Consider the following 24,754-nt stretch of genomic DNA (forward strand, 5'->3'; position numbering starts at 1 on the left):
TTCAGGTGTCCCCACCAGGCAAGGGGCTCAGCCTGCAGCGTCAGCAGCACCCAGCATGTGCCTCCCACTGCCGGTCCCTCCTCCAGGCCAGCCCTCTGGTCCCCAGCCCTGTCCCCACCCTCCTGTCCTGCCTCCCTGCAGGCTCTGCCCTCCTCTGGGTGCTGCCCTTCACATTTTGTCTCCTTCACTCCCCCCAGCAAGGCTGGGGGTTCCCTGGCTGCTCCCCCAAACCCACACATCACACACAGCCCTGTGCCCAGCACGTGATCCGAGTCTTTGTCACATCCACCATCCACCAGCACCAGAGTACTGAGAAGGCAGGAGAACAACTGGCCAAACTGGACTAAAAATGTCTAAAGGGGTTCGGGTGGATGAACACCAGAGGTGGGTGGCTGAAACACTGGGATCCCAAAAGCCACCTCTGTCCAGCAGGGAAGCAGCATCACATCTGATGCTGTGCCCAGGGTGATGGGGCTGGGTTGGATGCAGAGCTGGTGGGCACTGGGCTCCTGCCTGGCACAGACACTCCTCTTTCACCCTCCTGTTCCTCTAGTGCCATGCTTTTCGCAAGAGAGCCATGTGGTTAGCCCAGCCCTGCTGTTGCCCAACCTTCCTCACATGCAGGGGATGTATAAAACCGATCTCTCACCATCTTCAGCCTTCCTTGGCTCCTGGTGCTCAGATGATAGCTGCTCCATGCCCTGGGGGATCCCCTCACTGCATTTCTCAGCTGTCTGATTCCCCAAAACTTAACTGCAGGGGACATGGAGGGACACCACAGCACAGGAGGTCCTCCTCAACCAAGCCTGTGTGTGCAGCTACGTCTGGGAATGCAGCTTCTCCTTCTGGCAAAGCAGAAGCAGAACTCTGTGACAACCCAGCACGTCCCCCCTCCCCCCCTTGTCACTGCCAGTTGCCCCAGGGCATGTACCCATGGGCAACCCTGTGGCAAGGTGCAGAACTTCCTATCTGCCCGTCTTCCACTGCTCAGGTTTCTCTTTGGCATCTGCCAACCTGCTGATGCAGTCTATATTTAGCAGCTGGCCTCCTGGTTCTGACCACAGCAGGAAGATTTTGCCTGCTCCCAGGAGGAGGCAGTTGGAAGGAGCAGAAAGCAGCTCTCAGGCTGGGGACAGGGCTCGGTGAAGATGCTGGCAAGGACTGGAGAAAGCAAAGATCATAGTGGGCTTTGGGTCATTCCAGCACACTGGTCTGCTCCTTCTCTGATCTAAGAAGCATGGAAATGACACTGTCCCCTGAGGTCTATGCATCTACCTCCTTTTTCCCTTCCCTTCCCTTCCCTTCCCTTCCCTTCCCTTCCCTTCCCTTCCCTTCCCTTCCCTTCCCTTCCCTTCCCTTCCCTTCCCTTCCCTTCCCTTCCCTTCCCTTCCCTTCCCTTCCCTTCCCTTCCCTTCCCTTCCCTTCCCTTCCCTTCCCTTCCCTTCCCTTCCCTTCCCTTCCCTTCCCTTCCCTTCCCTTCCCTTCCCTTCCCTCCATCCCTCCATCCACGGTGGGGCAGCGGGCATGGGGAAGCTGAAGGCACTCTGGAAAGGGAATACAGCTCTGGCAAGGGCAGCCTGTGGGAGAAGGGGTGTCCTTGCATGGCCCGTTGATCCTACTATTGGGCGTTAGGGACAGGAACTCAGGAGACATCACATGCACAGCATGAGATCCCGGACACACGGTGGCAGTCTCCCCCGGTGATGTTGGATGGGGACGCTGGAGCTGGCTGCAGCCATGTGCGGGGGTGGTTCAGGGGCCCCACAGCCCCATCCATGGGGCCGGCTGACATCACTCGCCTCCGGCTAATCTCTCCTCCAGCAGCGGTTTCCCGTTTCCTTTCCAATCTGTGCGCCGGGGCGGCTGCACTGCTCAGGGCCAGGCAGGAAGAGCAGTCCAGCTGTGCTCTCCTGGGGGGCCCCACCACCCATCCCCCCAGCATCCCACCCAAGGCACCCTTGGAGTTCTGGTGCCCCTACACACCCAGCCTACCCCTCTCTTCCTCCTGGGGATGCTGGAGGCCAGGAGCTTTGCCACAGCTCAGCAGAGGATGTGAGTCCCTGTTCCCACTACCCCTGTTGTCCTCCCCAAGCACCCCATGCCACCACCATGTGGGGCAGCATCCTGGATGAGGTGCTGTAGTCCCAGGCACCAAGGAATACCACCAGCATCATGATGCTCGGGCAGCAGCTCCTCAGTCCTTGTTAAGTCTGGCTGAAAATCGATGGAAAATCCCTGAAAATGTCTGCAGCAGAAACTGCAGCCTGAGCATGGAAGAAAAACACTGGGGAAGCATGGAGAGGCTGAGGCCATACAGAGTGGATCCTACCCCAGCGCCCAGAAGGGCAGCACCCAGGGATGCTTGTCCCACTGGGGGATGTGGGTGCTGCAGTGGGGTGGATAAAGGGGGGGGGGGCAGCGAGCATCTCTGCCCAGAGTGGGCATCTGGCTGAGATGGGAGGAGCCCGGCACCATCATCCGTGATGTCCCCATTTACACTGGCCAACGCAGAGCAGGGTTGGAACCACTCCAAGGCAGGAATCCAGCAGCAAACGGGTGGGTGGAAAATCCAGCGTGTGTCAGCTTGTTCCCCCCACACTGTCTGTCCAGACAAACTCCCTGCTGTCCGGCGGAAGCCGACGTGTGCCCACACACGCTCACCCACCGGCGTGCAGATGTGCAGAGCCCAGCATTGCCTTTGCCAGATGTTCAGAGCGCAGCATCCTCCTCCCCAGCCCCCCTCCCAGCCCCCCACCCCTGTAGGCAGCGTGCAGCACCCAGTACAGCCCGGGGGTGCCTGAGTCCAGCCTGAAGTTCCCCAGCTGTGCACACACCAACCTCTTTATTGAGCCAGAAACAACTGCAGCAGCAAATACAAGAGGCAGCCTGTGGAGGTGAACCCATCACTCAGGAGAGGACCTGGGGGGCTCCCAGAAGAGGGGGTCACACAAAGCCTGGGGAGACATGGAGAATGAGGCATGACAGAGAGGCAGTTCTGGTCCTGTACTGCTGCAAAACCTGGGCTGATCCCACACAAACCCTCTGTTCTGGACCTTTGAGGAGCACACCCAGAAGATCTTACAGCAGCAGAGGAACCTCCTGTCGTGGCAAAACTGCAACTGGACCCACAAGGTCTCCTCCCCCCAACCTTTCACCTCTCCTTGGAGCACCCACTCCTGCATCCTGCTCTGCCACCTGCATGGAAACATCTCCATGGGCCACCACCCCCTTAGCACATGAGCACTTCGCTCTCATAGGACAGTCCCCCCACTGGAAGGTGTCTATGATGGGGGGCATAGGGTGCCAAATCCCCACCCTGCCCCCTCTCTGGTGGCTCATCAGGACAAGAATCAGGCCTCGTGGTCGCTGTTGCTGAGGTGCTCCTCGGACAGCCCTGTCTCGTCGATGTGCTCCAGCGAGTCGGCATGCTGCACGGAGAGCTCGGCCAGGCTGAGGCTGGGCAGCGTGTTCTGCTCCGGGTACACCCAGGGCTTGTACCCGGGGTCATGCCTGCGCTTCCACTCTGGGTACTTCAGCCCTGCCTTGTAAATCTTCTTCATCGCCTGTGGGAAGAACAGGTCTGACCCACCAACGGTCACTCCAAGACTCCAGCTCCAGCACCTTCTGCTTCTCTAAGGTGCTGCTTTGGGTCCCTGTGGCCCCACCACCAGCCATGCACCCTGCTTACCTTTGGTGCCACAAACTGGGAGACTCGGTTCACCACCCACTTTGGCAGCGATCCTGCAAGAGCCCAAAGCCCCATCACTGAGCTGAGGAGATGCCATGGCCACTCAAAATCCCTGCCAGGTGTGTTGGTCAACGCCCAGCATGCAGTGCTGAACTGAAACCCCAAGTTCCGATGGGAAGCTACCCCACACTGTGAGGGTCCCCTCTCCTTCCTAAGTTGTCCTCCCTTCCCTTTGGGACACTCTATTCTGTCCTCGTGAGGTGCCACTGGAGTACTGCATCCAGCACGAGGAAGACATGGAGAAACCATAGAATGCCAGAATGTCGTGGGGTGGAAGGGACATTAAAGCCCTTCACCAGTTTCAAGCCCCTGCCTTGAGCTGGGTGCTCCCCACCAGATCAAGCTGCCCAGGGACACATCCAGTCTGACCTCAAGCACCTCCAGAGATTGGGCACCCAGGGCAGCCTGGAGTTGGGTCCAGGGGAAGGCCACAAAGATTCTCAGAGGTCTGGAGCACCTTTTCTACATGGTAAGGCTGAGTGAGCTGGGCTTGGGGAAGAGAAAGCTCACAGGAGAATTTATAGCAGCCTTCCAGTGCCTAAAGGGTCTTATCAAAAATATTTGGAGATACTTCTTACAAGTGTCTGTAGCGATAGTGTGAGGAGTAATGGTTTTAAACTGAAATACAGTATTTATACAGTTTAGATTATATATAAATGAATTCTTCACTCAGACAGTGCTGGGGTTACCCAGAGAAGTTGTCCCTTCCATGGAAGCGCTCAAGGCCAGGTTGGATGGGGCTTTGGACAACCTTGTCTAAATGAGTCAGGGGATTGGAACTGGATTGCCTTTGAGGTCTCTTACAACCCAAACCGTACCATGGTGCTGTGAAACTCTGAAAACCCATCCCACAGGAGCACGCTGCAGCACTCCCCCTAAGCCCTCACCTCTGGGGTCCACCTGGGTGAGATAATAGAGGACACAGGCGCCGGTACCATTGGCCTTGATCAGATAACCGGTCTGCAGGGACACTGCCCTGACGAAATCCTTTCGGGGAGGGTATTTCTGCAAAAAGAGGCCACAAAGCTCAGAACCTGCCCCAACCACGGCCCACAGCCACCCCCAAGGCCACGGAAACCCACCGGGTGCTTGACGCTGTAGTTGAGGATGATGTAGTCATTGCCCAGGGGCAGCCAGGAGCGCAGGGTGACAAAATCACGGTTCTTCAGTGGGCTGGGGCACTTCCCTGCAGAGACACCTGGTTACAGCCTGGTGTGGGGCCGCAGCTGGGGCACCCCGGGTGTGCAGGGGCTGGGGGCTGCTCACAGGAGTAGTATCCCACGTCGGCATTAACCGTCAGGCGCCCGATATCGTAGGTCTCGATCATGTGCGAATCCCACTTCTTGCGGTAGTGGGTGTCGTGCAGCACGTCGTAGAGAGTCTCAGCAGAGACATCCTTGCAGGAAATGCGGGTCTGTGGGGAGACAGGTGGTCGAGTCCCCTCTGGGTGTCCATTGGACCCCCATTGGTTCCTCCTATGGTCCCCAAGGCATTGCCCACCCCAGGGATTGGGGCTTTAGCTTGTTTCTTTTGGCTGGTCCTGCTGTAACCGGAGCCACCCGCTCCGGTGTGCATTATTGATGACCCCAACCCTGCTCCTCCCGACGCCGGGAGGAAAGAGATGTCATCTGCTCCTCGTTAGAGGCCTTGCATCTTTGATGAGGTGAGTGGCAGCTCCATGTAATGGGAGCCGGCCCTTTGAACGCTGGTGGCAGGTCCCATCAATCTCGGGCAAGCTCTCCCTGCTGGCCCAGGTAATGCTGTCTGCCCAGCGGGGCTGCAGACATGAAATTTCCCTAGGTGTGGAAGCACCCAGCCAATCCTCACTCAGGTGTCCTGCTGCAGGAGGAGTCTACATGTCCTCCTGGAAGCACCTGTTGTCACAGCAGGGCTGTTGCACCCACAAAATCCCCTGCTAAAGCATAATGCTTGTCCTCCTCCAGCAAAAGCGTGGCCAAATAAAGGTCATACGACAGCTTCAGTAGGCAGTCAGCTGCCCAAAGCAGAGCTGAAGGGGGTTTCCTGTTGCTCCAAATGCTCAGGAACCCTCCAAGCTGTGCCTTTGTTGATGGGAAGACCAGGGTTCTTCTGGCCCCACAAGCTTGAGCCCAGCTTGTCTTCATTGCAGCTCTTGGGAAGGATCCCTGGGCAATGCTGATCAGGGGCCAGCTGTGACCAGCACTGTGCTCAGGCCCTTTATGAAGAGGGGAAAAAACCATAGCATGGAGACAGTGACAGTGACCCAGGCTGGGCACTGGTGTGGTGCTCAGAATCCCCCAAGATTTCTGGGATCCCTTACTCTGTGGGGTCAGTGGTGGGAAATTCTGCATCCTCTCCACTGGGCTGATCTTGTTTGAGCAGGACTGGACTTCATCAGAGTCCTACAGTCTGGTCTGGGCACAGTGCCACAGTCCCTGCTGCTGTCCCCATTGCCCTTCAATCTTTTGGGTGCCTGGATGTGGCTTCATGGGGGTGGAGGTGGCTCAGCACCTGCAGCGCCCTGCATATCTGGAAGGGGGATGTGAATTTTACTTCTTCCCAGGTATCAGGGATCTCCTGCAGTCACCGTGACTTCTCACAGAGACACCAGCCAGACCTCTTAGCACCCTTGGGGGCATCCAATCTGGTCCTGTGGGTTTGTACATCCCCAGCTGGCTGGGCTACTCACTGGCCCTGGCTTAGCATCCGTGCTACACCAGAGCTGCATGTGTCACAGCTCTGCAGAGATCTGTGCCTCTGCTGCTCCTCCTCCTCTTCTCCCAGGCCAGATGGCCCCCCAGCCCCAGCAGCACTGCAGCCAGCATGTGCCTGGAGCTCCAGAAAGCCTTCCTCTGCCCTTCTGCTGTCTCACCAGGCAGCTGCCACTCTGCTATTGGGAGAGCAGTGAAAGTCTTCCCTGTACCCTCTACTCCAGGGGTCTCCCCATGACTTCCTTGTGCCTCCCCAGCTCATCAGATCACAGTAATCCTTCCCCAGTGCTCCCAGTTGGAAGCCCACCTTACCAGGTTGGCCAGCCTTGTGATCAGATGCTCCAGCCCCACTTGCTCTGGCAGATCCCATCCCTGCCTGATCTTCAATGAGGATCCCATGGTTACAAAAGCCACAGCAGCATCTCCACAGCCAAGCTCTGCCCTGTGCATGATGTGCATGCTAGAATAACCTCTTCTTCAGGGGGGTCTGTGGGGGTCCCTTACCCCACAGCTGCTTTTGTTATGCTCAGGTTCACTCAGCACTGTGTGGGTGAGCAATGAGGAGTGACAGCCTAAGGGGTGGGTGAACATCACTAGTCCCTCTGCAGCATCACAGATTCATCCCCTGGCATGCAACAAAGCCCCTGGCATGACACATGGGGCATCTGAGACCCTCAGGGATGCACAGCAGTATGGGATGCGAGGCAGTGGTACCAAAGGATGGTGTGCATGGGGGAGGTGCACCGGCTCACCAGCCCACCCCATGCCCTGGAGCTCCCAACAAGGCCATCTCCACCGGATTATTCCCCCGTGCAGAGCAAAGGCAGTGACGAGGTGAGCACAAAAGGGTGCACTGGGTGTGTTTCCATGCTGCAGCAGCAGTGCCCTGCTGAGATACGGGGCAGGCAGAGAAGCTGCCGAGCACCGTGCCAGCTGCAGGAGGGCATCCTGGGGCCGAACCCCACCGAGCCCTGCTGCTCGGGGGCTGGAACAGGGGAGGGCTCACCTTGATTTTCTGCACGGTGCAGCTCTCCTCCTGGCCCTGGCTCCAGACGGTGACGCCAGCTTTGTTGTAGCGGCAGTGCCAGCCCTCCGCGCTCTCGCACTGCTCCCTGAACGAGCTGAAGTCGGAGTCGTCCGGAATATAAACCATCTCCCCGCCCCTGGACATGGGGGCTGAGCTGATGGAGGCTCCTTCTGCCTCCCCACCCGGCAGCCAGCTCGCACCCAGCTCACGCGGCCGTCCTCATCCTCACGGCTCCGTGAATGCAGAGAGCCCTGAGGCCGCAGAACGCAGCGAGGAGGAAAGCTCCTTCCCTGCGGATGCTACGGCAGCTGCTGGCAGCTCGGATGTCTTCCCGGGCTCGCCGGGATCACGTTTCTCTCTGGCTGCCCGTCTGCTCCTCTATTATTCAGCAGGTAGCAGCTCGCGGGGGGCTCGGTTTTCAGGACAGAGCTGCCCCCGGCTGCCCGAGTCCCCGTGTCCCCGTCCCTGCTGTCCCCTGGCAATCTCTGTGCCTGACTTTGCTGCAGCAGCTTGATTGCAGGGAGTGATGCAGCACCCAGCCGTGCCCTTCCTGGTGCACAGCAGGAGAGAAACCCTTGTCCTTCACGCTGCTGTCCCAGGACACAGCTTGCTGTTGCTTACCATCCCGGTGCTTTTTGCTGGGACCCTGCTCAGTGCCCTGGCCTGGATCTACTGTCCCACAGTGATGGTGTCCACTGGGTCCCTGTTGGTCTCAGATTTGGGCTTCTCAGGCTCTGCCTTTTCCTGCACATCCATTCCTCCCGGTTCAGCCTCACTGCATGGCAAGGAGCACTTTGGATCCCTGTCACACCCACGGATGGGGACACTGAGCATGGGACCCAGCCTTCACCCCAGGGTGCCCAGCCTGAGCCCAACATCAGGGCACTGATCTCCACCTCGTGGGCAAAACTCCATGGAAGGAACCCAGCTGCACCCATGGGGTTCCCAATGGCTTGGGAGAACAAACCTCTGGGCAGTGAAGTCACCAAAAATACTCCCAGATCTGAGCCCTGAACAGAAGGCTGGTGCACCGTTGGGTGCTACCCCAAGACACCAGGATGCTCCAGCTCAGCCCTTCCCACTTAACACTGTGAACCCCTTTCTCTTTGGCAGGTCTGTGGATGGCACCAAGTTGAGCTGTCATGCTGGAGGGTATGGCTGCAATCCAGAGGCACTTGTACGTGCTGGAGAGGTGGGTTCATGTGAACCTCATCTAGTTCAGCAAGGCCAAGTTCAAGGTCCTGCCTTCTGAGTCAGAGAATCCCAAACACGAATACAGGCTGAGGGATGAGCAGTCCTGCAGGGAAGGACCTGAGGATACTGATGGGTGAAAAAAATGGGTGTGAGCCAGCAGAGTGCATTTTCATAGATTCATAGATACGTTAGGTTGGAACATCTAGTCCAATCATCCTCCTATCACCATCCCTACCCAACTACTAAATCCAATCCCTTAGCACCTCATCTAAATGCTTCCTGAACAGCGCTAGGGATGGTGCCTCAACCACCTCCCTAGGCAGGCCATCCCAGTGCCTGACCACTCTTCCAGAGAAAAAATGTTTCCTCAAATCTAATCTAAATCTTCCCTGGTGCAACTTGTGGCCATTCCCTCTCGTCCTGTCATTATTTATCAGGGAGAAGAGGCCCACCCCCTCCTCACCACAACCCCCCTTCAGGAAGTGGTAGAGTGCTATAAGGTCTCCTCTGAGCCTCCTCTTCTCCAGGCTGAACCATCCCAGCTCCCTCAGCCGCTCCTCATAAGACTTGTGCTCCAGACCCCTCCCCAGTTTTGTTGCCCTTCTCTGAACACGCTCCAGGGCCTCAATGTCCTTCTTGTAGTGAGGGGCCCAAAACTGAACACAGTACTCGAGGTGCGGCCGCACCAGAGCTGAGTACAGGGGGATGATCACCTCCCTGCTCCTGCTGGCTACACTATTTCTAATACAGGCCAGGATGCTGTTGGCCTTCTTAGCCACCTGGGCACACTGCCGGCTCATGTTAAGCTGAGCATCAACCAACACCCCCAGGTCCTTTTCCTCTCTACATTCTTCAAGCCATTCTGCCCCAAGCCTATAGCATTGCATGGGGTTATTGTGGCCAAAGTGCAGGACCCGGCACTTGGTCTTATTGAACCTCATCCCATTGAGCTCAGCCCAGCTGTTCAGCCTATCCAGATCCCTCTGAAGGGCCTCCCTACCCTCAGGCAGATCATCACATCCTCACAGCTTGGTGTCATCTGCAATCTTACTGAGGGTACACTCAATTCCCTCGTCTAGGTCATCAATAAAGATATTAAACAAGATGGGCCCCAAAACTGACCCTTGGGGGACACCACTCATAACAGGATGCCAGCTGGACTTCACTCCATTCACCACTACCCTCTGGGCACGGCCCTCCAGCCAGTTCTCCACCCAGAGAAGAGTGAACCTGTCCACACCACGGGCTGCCAGTTTCCTCAGGAGAATACTGTGGGAGACCGTGTCGAAGGCCTTGCTGAAGTCCAGGTAGACTACATCAACAGCCTTTCCCTCATCTACCAGTCTGGTCACCCAGTCATAGAAGGAGGTGAGGTTGGACAAGCACGACCTGCCTTTGGTGAACCCGTGCTGGCTGGGTCTGATCCCTTTATTGCCATGCACGTGTCGTGTGATCTCCCTCAAGATCATCTGTTCCATAACTTTCCCTGATACCGAGGTCAGGCTGACAGGCCTGTAGTTCCCCGGGTCTTCCTTACGGCCTTTCTTGTAGATGGGAGTCACATCAGCAAGCCTCCAATCTTGTGGGACCTCTCCAGATAACCAGGAATGCTGATAGATGGCAGAAAGTGGTTCGGCAATCACCTCTGCCAGCTCCCTCAGCACCCTTGGGTGGATCCCATCTGGCCCCATGGACTTCTGGCAGTTCAGATGGAGGAGCAGGTCTCATCTGAAAGCTAATCATAATCCGGGCTGCATCAAAAGCAGTGACAGAGGGGTGAGGGAGGAGATTGTCTTCTCTTGTGAGACCCCAACCTCCAGCAGAGTTTTCAGCGCTCATGGTCCCCAGCACAAGGACCTGTTGGAGGGAGTCTGGAGGATGTCGAGAAGGAATGTAAGTGAAAGGACAAGGGGGGATGGTTTTAAACGAAGAGAAGAGAGGTTTAGGTTAGATGTTAGGAGGAATGCCTTCGATGAAAGGTCGGTGAGGGCCTGGCACTGCTGCCCAAAGAGCTGTGGGTGCTTCCTTCCAGCATGTCCCAGTGCTCGTGGTGACCAATTCCTCGCTCCGTGCAATCTGCTGCTCGCCCACTGGGTGTCACGCGTGCTCCATCGGCGACAGCGACAGGGAGGGGCCGGGGCCGGGGCTCGGACAGGGAGGTGTGGACAAGCTGCTCGGTGCAAAGGGCCTCCCCGGTGCTGGGGGTGGGATGAAGGCCCGGAGAGCCGCCTCCTCCTCCTCCTCCTCCTCCTTTCTGCCTCCCTGTGATGCCGCCGCACTCACCCTGTCCCTGGCAGAGCGGCCGTGGTGAACCCCCCTCGACCTCCTCAAAGCACTCCCATGGGTTGGGGACAGGGCAGGAGCAGCGGCTGGGCTGCTGCCCTATTCCCCGACACACCGACAAAACCCTCCTGTCCGCCTCAATGCAGCGCTTTTGCTGCCACCGTGGAGACTTCTGGTAGCAAGGGTGGGATGCAGAGGGGACACACTGCCTTCAGTCCCCCCTCCCCCCCAAAAAAAAGTACGTGTATTGCAATAGTAGCAAGTGTCCCCGCCCTAGCCCCATGGACTGGCACAGTGGGCAGCAGAGGGACAGGGGACAGACCCATCAGAGCACTGGTGTGGGTCATTGTGAAGCACAGTGGGGCCCATACTGCAGCTGAGGTCTCTCTGCTCTCTTCCCCTTGTGGCACTTGTTCCCCTCTGCCCTGCGTCCCCAGAGCCAGCACAGCACCCATGGCCATGGTGGCACAGGCGTGGGGTCCCAGCAGAGGTGAGTCACAAGGTCCTCCTGGGTGACATGGCACCAAATGAACCCCTGCAAATCTCTCTGCCGCCCTTTGGAGCTCTACTACTCAGATAATGCCCTGCTCTGGGATGTGTGTGGCTGTGCAGGTGACCCCCCCCACACCCAGGACCCCCCATCCCAGGCTGTCCCCCCACATCCAGAGATGCCCAAATCCCTGCTCTGTTCCAGCATTGTTTTCCCATCCCCGTGGATGCCATGCCAAGGCGTGTTAGCACCGCGCCCCACTTGGATGTCAGGATGATTTACAAGGCACGTGAAAAATGTCGTTATTTTTCCTCCTTTCAGCTGCAAGTCAACGCTGGGGGAAGGATGGTTAATTATCTCTGTCACCCTCTTAAATCTCTTTATGAGTGGGTTTGTCTGCAAATCTTTGTGTCATTGCAAAGTTACCAGCCAATGCACCAGGACCGTGTGGGATGCGGGGACATGGGACAGACACGTCCACCCCAAGGGGTGCGTTCCCCATCGGATTCTGTCCCCATCTCCATCTCCCACTGCCACCTCTCACCCCCACACCCTCAGCCTCACGCTGCCACACAGAGCCCGGAGACACGCCGGCGCAAAGTGCCACCTTCCCGATAATGCCATTTATTGGACTAGGTGACACGCAGGCTTTGGGGGATAGCAGAGAATCCTCTCGGCTGAGCCGCAGAAAGGATTTCCACAGCCCTCCCGGCGCTTGTCAGCGTGTCCCTGAGGAGTTATTACCTCGGGCTGCCGGGAGCTGGATGCGTCCCTGCCCCCTGCTTGCTGCTTTGCAAAGATTACGCCGCCTTTGAATAAGCTCCGCGACACGTCAGACAGGGGCTAATCAGAAAATGAGCAGGGGAAGGAAAGTTGGTGGCAGGAACTTATCTGCGGCACTCCTCCTGCGCCTAGCCCCGTCCTTCTGCAAAAGGAAGGCAAATCGCCCGGAGATTTCGCTGCTGAGTGTTGCTGCAGATGCGTGGCACAAGGAGGGTGTGCCTACACGTGTGAGCATGGGGATGCGGTGTATGCAGGCATGTGTGCACATGCAAGCAGGCACAGGCTTGTGTGGTTGGTGCACACACTGCTGTGCATGAGCTCGCGCACACACAAGCACGTGTACACACATGCAGGCGTGTGCGTGCACATGCACGTGTGCATAGGTGTCTCTGCGTGCACACAGCTGCTCGTGCGCATACACACGTGCCCCTGTGTGTGTGTGGCTGTGCATGCGCGTTCCTGCCCTACATGTTGCGTGATCACGTGCGGGCACAGTGGGTCCTCTCCTGTCGCTGGGGGTGCAGCAGGCTGGGGACAGGCCCTGCACAGAGCCGCGCTCAGGGGCGGCACTGCATCCCACTCAGCTCTGCTGTGACATTCATCCACGCATCACTGTGTCACCTCGGTCCCAACAGCATCGCAGGGCACTCTCGGGTGCCCCCGCCCTTCCGTCCTGGGGGCAGGGGCGGGACCCGGTGCGCAGAGGTGATTAAAATGCACTGTTTGCTTTATTGAAGCACAACCGTCAGGGAGAGTTACAGGGCACTGAGCCAGAAAATAGCACTTCCACAGCCCGCCCCTCGCACCGCAGCCCTGACCTTCGCAAGCTTCACGCGTGCCATGGCACCGCCTCCTTGGTGGCACCGAGGGCAGTGGGCAGGGGCTGTGCCAGGAGCTCTGGGGCAGAGGTGGTGCATTTGGGACCACGGCACTGCTGCTCTGATTCTCTCTCCTGATCCATCCCTTTGGGATGCGGCCGGCTCGAGGCTCGTGCCACACATGGCAGATGCAAGGATGCAAGCAGGTGCTGAGCATCATCGCCTTGGAAAAACAAAGGCATTTGGTAGCAGGGGAGGTGGGGTGGGGGATGTTCTCCCAAATGGATCGGAATGACGTCGTGATTGGGAGCAGATGCTGGAGATGGGAGGGCAGCTGTGTGGCTGCGGCACAAAGCCAGCTCCAGCCAGCTGCACGTGGGCACGTGGGGTGCTGGGGGTTCTCCTCAGGTCTGCCTGACCCCATGGTGGCTCCATCCCCTCTGCTCTGGCACTCTGAGTTCATCCCATAGGAACAGGATGGAGGAGGTGAGCTCAGCTGTGCTGCGGGTGGGGATCTGGGCAGCACCCATCACATTTCGGGGAGCCCCGAGTTCCCTCTGTGCAGCACCCTGGGGACACAGGGACAGCTCTGTGCTGCCTTTTGCCATCTGGGCCCCAAAGCAGTGCTCATGGCCCTTTTTAACCCTCTGTGGTAGCCCGGTGCCCTAGCCGCGTGACGGCTGAGTGCCGGCACCCGTGGGGATCAGGCAGGTGGTGCTCGGCGGGCACGCACTGCGGCGCGGCGCTTTTCTTCTCTAATCTTCTTATTTCATTTTAGCATTTACAATACAGCCAGCCGGTAATCCTGACATCAAACACGCCAAGCAGCACTTTCAAGCTGCACCGACGTCAGGCTGTGCTGGCGCTGGCAGGAGCTGGCAGCTCCGACGGCTGCAGATAACAGGCAGGAGGGAGAGGAGGGAGCGGTGCAGCGGGCAGGAGTGTGTCCACCCCAGTCCTTCCCAAGGGGTCGCCCTCTGTGTACCCTCTGGGGGATGTGGGATCTCTCCTTTGGAGTGTGATGGGTCCTGGGATGTCAACCACCAGCTGGAACTGGGGCACAGTGGGGATGGGGACCTGGTGTGGATGCAGGGATGGAGATCTAGTTCAAATGTAGGGACGGGGATCTGGTGTGGATATGGGAATGGAGACTTGGTGCAGATGCTGGGATAAAGTCTTGGTGCCAGTGCAGGAATGGGCAAAGGTGCAAGGATGAGAATGGATGCAAGACTGGGAACCCAGCACGGAGACGAGGATGGAGGTCCAGTGTACATGTAAGGGTGGGGGCCTGGTGTGTATGCAGGGCTGGTGGTCTGATGCAGATGCAAGAATGCTCCCCAGCTCCAACAGGAGACAGCTTTGGGCAGGAGCACAGTGTCTGATGTGTTACCCATAAGCACTGCTGCTGATGGAGCAGAACAGTGCCTTAACCAGCACCAGGGCTGGGCGCAGCTGGCGATCCCCATGGTTCCCTGCTTTGCAGCTGGACCCCCACCAACCACCTGTCCCGCAGAGCAAACCACTCTGGAACAAATCCTGATTTCCCTTTTCAGGTCTCCTCCTCCTCCCCAACCCCACTGCCCACTGGGGATGGCAATGCCCACATCCCCACCACGTCCCCATGTCCCTCAGCCCCATGCTGGGGACACCCTGGGGGTGTCTCAGCCTCAGCACCAAACCCAGGCTCAGCATCTGGGACATAACCAGTGCTGAAGTATGACGCCTTCTATATTTGCACTGCAGCACAAAGACTCAAAGGGGATTCATTTCCCTAATGAGCAGACTTTGGGAAGCTCTCCCTCCCGTTTCCATCCTGCTGGGCGATGCCGTGGCTGCCCACGCCCCCCAGCTGTGGGCACTGGGGCTGTGCACCCCACACCCAGCATCCAGCGGCGGTGGCACGGGCGGTGCGGTGATGGGAGGCTGACAGGGAAGATGAATGGTTTTAATCACGCCGCTCACAGGGCACCAGCTGAAGTTTCGTGTAAGTTATGATAGCGACAGTTTGCACGAAAATTGTATTTCCAGGCTTCATTGACTGGCTTAATGAGAATCCTTACGTGTCAGATATTAAATTAAGAAATTAAAGAGCTGTTGCGGTGTGTATAGACTCCTTCCCTCGCACCAAGCTGCTGCTTCCAGATCAATCAGGAACGCGCCTCTAGAAAAGATGGGAGAAGCCTTTGATTTTCTGTCACCAGGGAAGTGAGTCTAATCCACGCTGGCACCTCGTTCATGTTTTATTAAATGGAGGAGGAGGAGGGTGCAGCCCCTGCAGCCACCCCGTGTCCCCACGGCGCCCGGCACCCGGTGCTGGGTGCAGGACCCTGTGCTGCCCGGTGCCTCTCTGCTGTTTGTGAGATGTGTGTGCACTCCTGTGTGCCCGCATCGCCTGTGTGGCTGCACACAGGGTAGGTGTGCACACCGCATGTGCCTGCACGTGTGTGTCACTGCGTGCAAATGAGGAAGGCTTGCGGAGTGCAGGGTTCATATGTGAGCGTGCAGACGTGTGTGTGTGCACTCTGAGGCATGGTGCAGGAGGTGCTTGGGCGGTGATGTGCAGCTGACAGTGCTCTGAAGAGCAAGTGACAGCAGGATGGGCAGCAAAGGAAGTCCACATCTCCTGCTGACGGGGACAGAGTGATGCAGAGCCATGAGGCTGCTGCGCTCTGGAGGATGGGGACGGCTCGGGGAGGGGGAATGGCGATAAGAAAGGACAGTGGCAGGTTATGGCACATCCCCCTGGCACCTCACATGGACCCCAGAATGCATCCCTGTCCCTGCAGGGTGCTTGGTGCTGTCATGTGTCCTGCCCGCTGTCCCCATGCTGCGCTGTGAAGCCACCTGCTCAGGGGTGGCTGGGGGCATCCTACAGCCCCAGGGTTGTCCCCAGGGTTGAATCGAGCCTGAGTGACAGCCTGGTCTGCTAATGAGCCCCTGTATGGGGCGGGAGGGCTGACACCTGCATCACAACCTCGGGTCAGCCCTGGGGGAGCCACTGGGAGGTGCTGGCTGAGGGGGAAGACTGACGCTGATGCCGCAGCAGAGCATATTTTTTGTGCCACTGCAGCACTCTCCCACCCCGTAGCATCTCCGCATCACTGCAGCTGTACCCCAATGCCAGCCCCAGCTCCTTTGCAGCCCCAGTTCTGTTCCCATCTATCTCTCATCTCCTTTCTTCCCTCCCTCATCCCCTCTCACACTCCCTCGAAGACACACTCGCCTAATCCGCTTGTTAGCCTATCCCTTCATCTAAAACCAATATGCAGCGGAATGCCAGGGATAATTAATTGATCAATTAGATAGAGAACTGCCTGTGCTCGTGGCACTGCGTGCACACGGAGGGGAAGCAGTGCCAGTGCACCTGGCAGCGTGGGGCTCAGCCCACAGCATGTGTCTAAGTGAGCTGGGGCTGCAATGCACACCCGCTTTACCAGTGCACACCCAGCTCCAGTGGGTGCACACTCAGCTCCAGTGGGTGCACGCCCAGCCGTGCACACCCAGCCGTGCACACCCAGCCTTGTGCCTGCATTCTGCTGCACTGGGCAGAAGCTGAGCCTCAGTGTTGCACGGAGTTTGCATCCCACAACCCAGTTCCCACCCAGTTTGCTCAGGAGTGGATCACTGGGGTCACAGCAAAGGGACAGCATCTATCCCAGGGGTCAGCAGCTGGTGGCTCAGGTGGCTGCCCTCCAGCCAAACCCATGCACTCCTGCTTTTCTGAGCTTCATCAGAGTGCAGCACCCCAACTGTGCCAGGCCTGGGTGGGTGCTGAGCACCCTGGGGTGCTGCGGGGAAGTGAATAATGCAGCAAAGCAATGTCTGCCACCCCCCTCCTCCACAAGCTTTGAAAAGCAACACATTACCCTGATCTCCAGACATGAGTTTTTGTCACCAAACAGGGTGATGAGAAGACTTTGAAGCAAATACAAACACTGGGAAAGGGAATACATAAGAAGGGAGTCGCATGTTCTCTTCAGAAAACAATTGCGGTGTCAACTCCTCGGAGCAGCTGCGCAGAGGGGGAGCTGCTAAGCAGGAACCTGACAGCCATAAACATGGGAAATTATCATCAAAATACAGATTGCCCCCCCCCCTTCACCCCCCCCCTTGCTGACTGGGCTCCTTCCCATGGCCTGGATGCTTTTTCCCTGCTCTCCATTGTGCCCCATCAGCACCAGGTCCTGCAAAGCAACGCTGCCCCAGCTGCTGCGTGCTGCTCCCAGCCCCATGCATGCACTGCAGTTCTGCAAAAGCTGTGAGAGATGAGGGGCCAAGTGCTGCAGGGACAGCAGGTCACCCAGCAGCACGGGGACCAGCTCCTTCCCTCCTGCAAACAGCTGCTTGCCCCTTGAAATCTGCAAACACACCTTGCATCCACGTTCCTGTCCTGCTTTTGTCCTGCGTGCAGGCTGCTTGCACAGCTTGCACAAGCACCTGTGGTGTGCATGCGTGCTCCTGCCTTACTTATGCCTGGCATGCAGGCAGCTGGCACACCTCGCAGGAGCATGCACACCTTGCACGCTCCTCTCGCCTCATGTGTGTGCTCTCCCATCTTGCACACACTTTGCACACACACTCCAGCCCCACACACACCTTGCACACACCTCACCCCACAATCCTGCCTGTGCCCTACCTGCCTGACATCCTCCCTGAAGCAGAACAAATAAATATATATCAGTGTATGTATATAATGGCAGCACTATATATAGCATGGAATGTGGGCTTGTTCTGTGGCAGGTTCCTCTCCGGGACTGCCAGCTCCTGGTGGATTATTGGTGAGTATTTCTGATGAGCAATTTGGATAGGGCTGGGGATCCCTTGGAGAGTCCAGGTGGTGCTGGGCACAGGGGTAGGCGTTGGTTCAGCACACCTCTGCACCATCTGATGCTTCTCTGCACGTGCACTCCCAGCACGTGCACGCTCACCCCTGCATGAGTACTCCCACCCTGCTCACTCTCACTGCATGAATGTAGTCCTTGCACAATTTGTGCTTTTCTTCATGCCTTACACACCCTCGGGCACTCATCTGTCCTGCATGCACCTGTGTCCTGCACGCACACTGCCACCCTTGTCTTACACACTTCACACACATGCTTGGCTTCTCAGTCATACCCTGCATGCACACTCTCCAGCACCCCTGCATCCCAAACCTTGCTTACACTCAATCCATGCGCCCTATTCATGCACACACCCTCCCTGTGCGTTCGCCCCACCTATGCGTGCAACCTATGCATGCACACACTCTTTCACCCTACTCATGCATACACTCTACCCTTGCATGCACCCCAGCCACGCATGCACCCTAGCCAGGTATGCAACCTACCCATGCACACCCCCTGTCTGTATATGTGTCCTACTTGTGCACGCCTCCTACTTGTGCCAATACCCTACTTGTGCACGCACCCTACTCATGCACACACCAGATGCAAAAGTGATTCCTACCTGTGCATGCTCCCTACTCATGTGTGTATCCTACCTGCGTATGCATCCTCTATCTTTGCGTGCACCCTACCCATGCGCAGCCCTTCAGATGCCTCCCCCAAATCTCTGCACACTCCCACACCCTCCTGCCCACCACCTGCCCGTGTCTGGTGCCAGGCTCCCTTCTCCTCCTGCTTTATCTCCTCTTCCCAGCTGCTCTCGCCCCTCCCTGCTGCAGCCTCCATCCCTCCTTCTCCCCAGCCTCTTGCCGTGGTTATCACAGCCTCGCACACATCCCTCCTCCCTGCTCCTGCTCATCCTCCCGCACTCCTTCTGGATCCTCTCCCTTCAATTCCCATCCTTCATCCCTCTATCCGCATCCCAATCCCATCCCTCAGTCCCCAACCCTCCATCCCCACTCCCACCCCTCATCCCCCCCTCCCACCTCCACCCCATCCCCGTTCCGTCCCCATCCCTATCCAAACCCTCACTCCCCATCCCTCCATCCCCATCCCGGTCTCCTCCCCTTCTCTCCATCCCCATCTCCCCCCACCCCACTGCTGCCCACCCCCTGCAATGTCCCCTGGCCCCATGCCCCTGTCACCTCTCAGCTCGGTCTGGCACGGCCGCTGCAGCCCCAAACTTTCCAGCTTTTTCCAGCTGTGGGAGGCGGGGAAGGCTGCTCCCAACCCCGCGATGCTGCGCTGCCACTCTGAGCGCTCCCGCCTTATGAATTTTACATTATTACCCACTTTAAAGTATATAAAATAACTAGTCATAAATTATTGAGGGGAAATTTAAAATACTACAAATGTTTATAAATGTTTATCAAGAGGTCTTCAGAAGCGAGCTGGCGCAGCCTGCACGGCTTCCCACGGCTGGCAGGAGCGGGGGGACGACGTGGCCCTGCCCGCGGGGGGGCTCCACGGACCCCCGGGAGGAATTCGGTGCAGGCTCCCAGAGCATCCTTAATTCATGTCCCTGTGGATGGCAGGGAACAGATTTTCATCTGAGCTGTTTCCTTTTGCTGGCGGCGCTTCCCATTGCCTGCTGCTGTAAGGCCCTGCTGGGGCTGCCCCTGTGCCTGTCCCTGTGCAAGGGGACGCGTCCTGTCCTGCCAGGGACTTGTTCTTGCTGCTGGAGACATGCTGTGTTCTGACGGGGACATGTCCTGTGCAAACTGGGCACGGCGTGGATGGCACGGCATGGCGTGTGACAGCATAGCACAGCGTGGTGCGGATGATGTGACATGGGACAGCGTGGCACAGGTTGGCATGGCTCAGCACGGGTCAGAATGGCACAAGGCATGGGGCACCGCAGCACAGCACAGTGAGGATGGCACAGCGTGGCACGGATGGCACCGCTGCGCCCGGGCAGCTTGGATGGCACGGCATGGCACAGCAAAGCATGACACAGCCATGCAGGGGTGGCACCTCTGTCAGTCAGCGTGGTATGGCATGGCACGTCACAGCATGGCCCTGCAAAGACGGTACACTGGGCTTGCCAGGCTGCATGGCACAGCGCAGGGAAACACAACAGCCTTGCAGGAATGGCACAGCTGAGCCCAAGGAGCTGACGTGGTGCTGCCAACCCAGCATGCCACTGCCAACCCTGCATGCAAGGTGTCACTGCAAGGAGGGGCAGTGATGGGGAGAGCCGTGCATGAGACACAAATGCATGTGGCAGCGACGCGTGGCTGACTTGGAGCCTCCACCAGGAGCTGCCAGCGGGGACTGTGCTGAAAGCACTGCCTGATTGGGGTAATCATGGGAGCACAGAGTGCATTAGCTGCGAAAGTTTATAAAGGGAAATTAAAATAAAATTGGATGTGACAGAAAAGTACATGGAAAATTAGGGTAAGAATATGAATATTTATGGCTGCGATGGGAAAGTGCTCTCGTGTGCTCCCCGTCACCTTCTGCTCCTGTGGGCTTGGGGACATTGGGGCTGCAGAGCCCCGGCTGCGTGCCCATGTCTGTGGGGGGCTCATGGGGCTGTCATATCCCATGCCATAGAGCTGTCCCCATGGAATGGTGGTAGCAGAGGAGGTGAGGAATGGCTCTATGTTTGGGCAGGAGGAGGGGCTGGTACTGCACAGTGCTGGCACTCAGGGCAATGAGGGCACTGGAACATTGCAGGAGTGCCAGGGCAGATGGGCACAGCCAAGCTCCAGCACTGCACAGAGGTGCCACCATCATGCAGGGACAACACAGCCCCACAGCCCGGCAGCCCAGGGCCAGCCAGCCCCCCACCCCTCCCGCTGTCACACTTAGAAACCATTAAAATAATTGAATGCTTTAAATATTCAGCACTCGGCTTAAATATTCATCAGCAAAGTTATTCTGATTGCTACACTACATCAGCGCAGGCTGGAAAACACTTCCCCTCCAGCAAGCTCCCCCCGCCCCTGCGAGCACCGCCGTGTGTGTGCCTGGTGCTCACATGGGCACACGCGGGCACGCACACGTATGTGCACACGTGTACTTATCTGCATGCAGACGCATCATGCAGCTCTGCATGCATGTGTGCATATGCATGCACATGAGGAAGAATGCTTGCAAACAGCTGGAGTGGGGGGGTGCAAGCAAGGGCTGCAGTTTGCACCCCCTACCTAAGGGGAAAGGACAGATTTGGGATAAAAGGATGCCCTGGAAAGAGGAAAATAACTTGTACTGGCATGCACTGGGATGCAACAAGGAGCTCTGAGTTGCACCAAGATACCTTGAGAAGCAGCATGACTGAAGAGCTGGGGTTGGTGCAGCTTTGGCCTTGCAGCAGGGCAGGGGTAGTGCCATGTGTGAGTGCTGCATGAGTGCACCAGGCTGAGCACGTGTGCACGGGCATGTGTGCGTGCAAGGCAAGGCGCAGCTGGCAAAGCTCTGCAAACAGCACTGATAAAATTGTTCCTCCAATACCTTAAAGCAGGCTTAGGTTTAAGCGATCTCGCTCCAAAGACGGCTCCCGCATACATTTTGCAGGCTCGAGCTGCAGCATTAATCCCAGGGAATCGTGTACTTTGCATCCACATTTGCCACTCACGTCTGCAGCGGAGCAGGCTGTGCAGGCATCGGGTGCCACTTGGTGGTGGGGTCCCCAGCACGTCCCCTCTGGATCCTCACTGTGGCAGGATGCAGCCGAGGGGGCTGCAGAGTGTGGGGAAGGAGCCCTCGGATTTATCTGCCACGATTTAATCAGCCCGGTAATTAGATTAATTTGTTGATTCTATAATGACCCGCTTCTCGCCGTTGGGTTTGTTTATGTGTGTTTTACGCTTCACTTTGGCAATAATCTGGGAGCTGAAGAGTGGGGAAGTCCCTCTTCCTCAGGGCTGGAGATACTCATCCCATCCCATCCCATCCCATCCCATCCCATCCCATCCCATCCCATCCCATCCCATCCCATCCCATCCCATCCCATCCCATCCCATCCCATCCTCATCCCATTCTCATCCCATCCCATCCCATCCCATCCTCATCCCATCCCATCCCATCCCATCCCATCCCATCCCATCCCATCCCATCCCATCCCATCCCATCCCATCCCATCCTCATTCCAACCCATCTCGTCCCAGCAGCTCTATGCACAGGATGGGGAACTGCAGCTCCAAAAAGGAAAAACAGCCCCGAACTGCCCCAGTGCTCACAGACAGCTCCACGCCAGCACCACGCACAGCCTCGCAGAGGGAGCAGGCTGAATAATTAACACTAAAAATAATGATTTCGGGGAGGGCTGGAGGGAGGGAGGGGGGGGGGTTGAGGAGAAGCCGGTGCGAGGAGCTCTTTGATGGGCAGCTCCTTTGATCAGAGATCTGAATAGAGCCCTCACGTTTCTGTGTGAGCCCGCTGCCTAATTACGGAGCTGCACGGCCGCCTCCAGCCCTCGGCACGTCGCCGTAATAGATTTCACTGTGTCCAACCTCCAGGAGGACATTGATTCTCCCCACAGCAGCAGCCTCATGCTAACCATTGCGTCCTATCGATTTTTTCCTTTTCTTTTTTTTTTTTTTTAATTTTTTTTAATATATAAAGAATTTTCTTTATTTTCATTAAATCCTTAATCAGGGAGAAATCTACATTTTTATCATTTCTATGGCTGGAGAGGAAGAGAGGAAAGTTATATTGCCATAGAAACCGTTCCCTACCATTCTCAGCCTCGGAGCAGTCCCTCTTGTGCTGTCTCTTGTCAAAAGGCGTAATTGTTGCTCCTGATCTTCACTGCTCAATTAGCAGTGATGTCTCCCTTCAAGTTAATTGCTGGAGATGGGAGGAAGTAGGACAAATGTAACCTTTTAGATGAAAAGATCTCTCCCCCCCCTTCCCTGCCTTTCCTCGTCTGCAGCACTTGAGGGCCCCTCACGCTCCATCTCTTGCTCAGCATGGGGCCGAGGGCTTCTTCTCATCTTCCTCATTCCTTTATCCAGGGCAGGACCCCTCTCCATCCCCTCTTGGCTCCCCATGTATGTCCCTGACAGGTGATGCCACGCACTGTTGCAATGGGCGTTGGGACAGAGGGTTGTGGGCAGCTTTGAGTTACCCCCAAGAGTGAGGATGGCTCTCCATGCCCAGACACGTTCACAGAGCCCTACCCTGCCCCATTTGCATCTCTTTCCCCTTCTCCCTACACAGTTTCGCCCCAGCTTGTTTCCCTCTCCATTCCTAATTCCATCCTCAGCCCCATCCCTATTTCTAGCCCATCTCCTTTCCTTGCTCCATCTCCAGCTCCACCCCTACCTCCACTCCCATGTCTATCCCCAGCTCCATCCATGCCTCATCCTTACTCCAGCTCCAGCTCCATCCTTTGCTCCATTCCTACTTCCATCCCCAGCTCCACACTGAGTTCCATCCACACCCCTGCTTCCATCTCCAGCTCTGTCCCCATCCCCATCACTGTCCCCACTCCTACCTCCATCTCCCCCACCCCCATTCCCATCTCCATCCCCACGGGGCTGAGTGTGGAGGGAGCGGTTGGAAAATGGGTGCGAGAATTTCTTCCACCTCAGAAATAAAAGTGAGAAGACCTATGCTGTTCCCAGAGGTGTGACAGCAGCAGTGGTGTGGACAGAAGGAGATCTCAGGGCACTGCTTTTATCCTGGAGAGGAGGTGGGCAGCAAGACTGCACATTTGAGGAGCTGGGAAGAGTGGCAGCATCCTGCATACCCCATCCGAGGAAGAGTCTTTAAGCAGTGACTGGAGTCCATGCTCTGTCTGCAGCTCGTGCCAGGACATGGGGTTTCCCTAAAGACCATCGCCCCCTAAGGGTGTCAGTTTTGGGTAACCACCCTAGCGATGTTCCCAGCCACTCTGAAGCATTTCTGCTCTGGTGGTAGTGTTGTTCCAGCTCCATTCTCACTTGAGGGCTGGTCCCTTCTGCAGCCCAGCAGCAGTGATGTCACTGAAGGGTGTCACTGATGCCCTGAGGTGTGCATTTACCTTCTTGTGACTTCTCTACCAGTGCCCTGAATGGATTATGAGCAGGAAGGTCCCTGGTGCCCTGCAGGGCATCCTCAGGGGTGTCTGCTGGATCCGATTCAGGCAGCAACTGCTTGGTTTCATCTCTGGAAGCAGGGATGGGGCAGCCAATCTCAGGGAGCCAGAAGTAGGTTAGCTCCTGCCTGTGGGCCCCTTTACACCCGCCTCAGCCCTGTGCAGCCATCACACCACTGTCCTGAGCATCCCATAGGAGCACAGGTACCAGGGCAGCACTCACCCCACTGAAGGGCATCTCCCCACTGCACACACACCAAATAGCCAGCGCTCACCTTCTCTGTGCACATATCTCCTCCACCCTTCAGCCAAACCCTGTGACACTGAAAAAAGACATTATAGGGGCTGAGCACATGGAGGAGCCACTTGATGATGCTTCCCAGCAAGGATGAGCTCTTCCCGGCCCCTCGGCTCCGGAAGGCACAAGGAGCACTTGGCACACCGGCCCTTCAGCACGCGCTTCCCTTCCACTCGATGCAAACGAGTCCTTAACATTTTGGCAAGTGCCTGTGCTGGGGGGGCACACGGGGTGCCGTTACGCTGCTGCCTGCCTTGTGGCTCCCAGTCCTCCCAGGAGGGTGCTGGGGCAGCAGCCGAGGGACGTGCTCCATCACTCGACCACCTTGCCCCAACCCTGGTCCCGCAATCGCAGCTCACCCCAAAGGATGTGTTAATGCCAGGTTTGCATCTGCACCCCCACGCGCCAGGTAAGGAGGGGCCGGCAGGCTTGGGGAAGGATCACACGTGGCAGCTTTTAATAGCAAGCCTCCTGCCTGTCACCGGCTTCTCATCACTCCTCTTGAAGCGGTTGCT

The 24,754-nt window shown here is 57.3% G+C and overlaps 1 protein-coding gene across 1 annotated transcript; it reads right to left on the reverse strand.

Annotated features, from left to right (window-relative positions):
• Positions 1-2,832: 2,832 nt before the first annotated feature.
• LOC136047662 (START domain-containing protein 10-like) lies at positions 2,833-7,611 on the reverse strand. The gene is made up of 6 exons (XM_065734955.1): positions 7,445-7,611; positions 5,015-5,162; positions 4,831-4,934; positions 4,636-4,753; positions 3,689-3,741; positions 2,833-3,563 (listed from the first exon to the last, which is right to left on the reverse strand). Exons 1-6 carry the CDS (start codon positions 7,607-7,609, stop codon positions 3,351-3,353), a joined length of 801 nt encoding a protein of 266 aa, XP_065591027.1. The 5' UTR covers positions 7,610-7,611; the 3' UTR covers positions 2,833-3,350.
• Positions 7,612-24,754: the final 17,143 nt, after the last annotated feature.

Source organism: Cyrtonyx montezumae, unplaced genomic scaffold, assembly GCF_038088225.1.
Source record: "Cyrtonyx montezumae isolate F1298 unplaced genomic scaffold, pur_monq_1.0 scaffold_18, whole genome shotgun sequence".
Taxonomy (NCBI): Eukaryota; Metazoa; Chordata; class Aves; order Galliformes; family Odontophoridae; genus Cyrtonyx; species Cyrtonyx montezumae.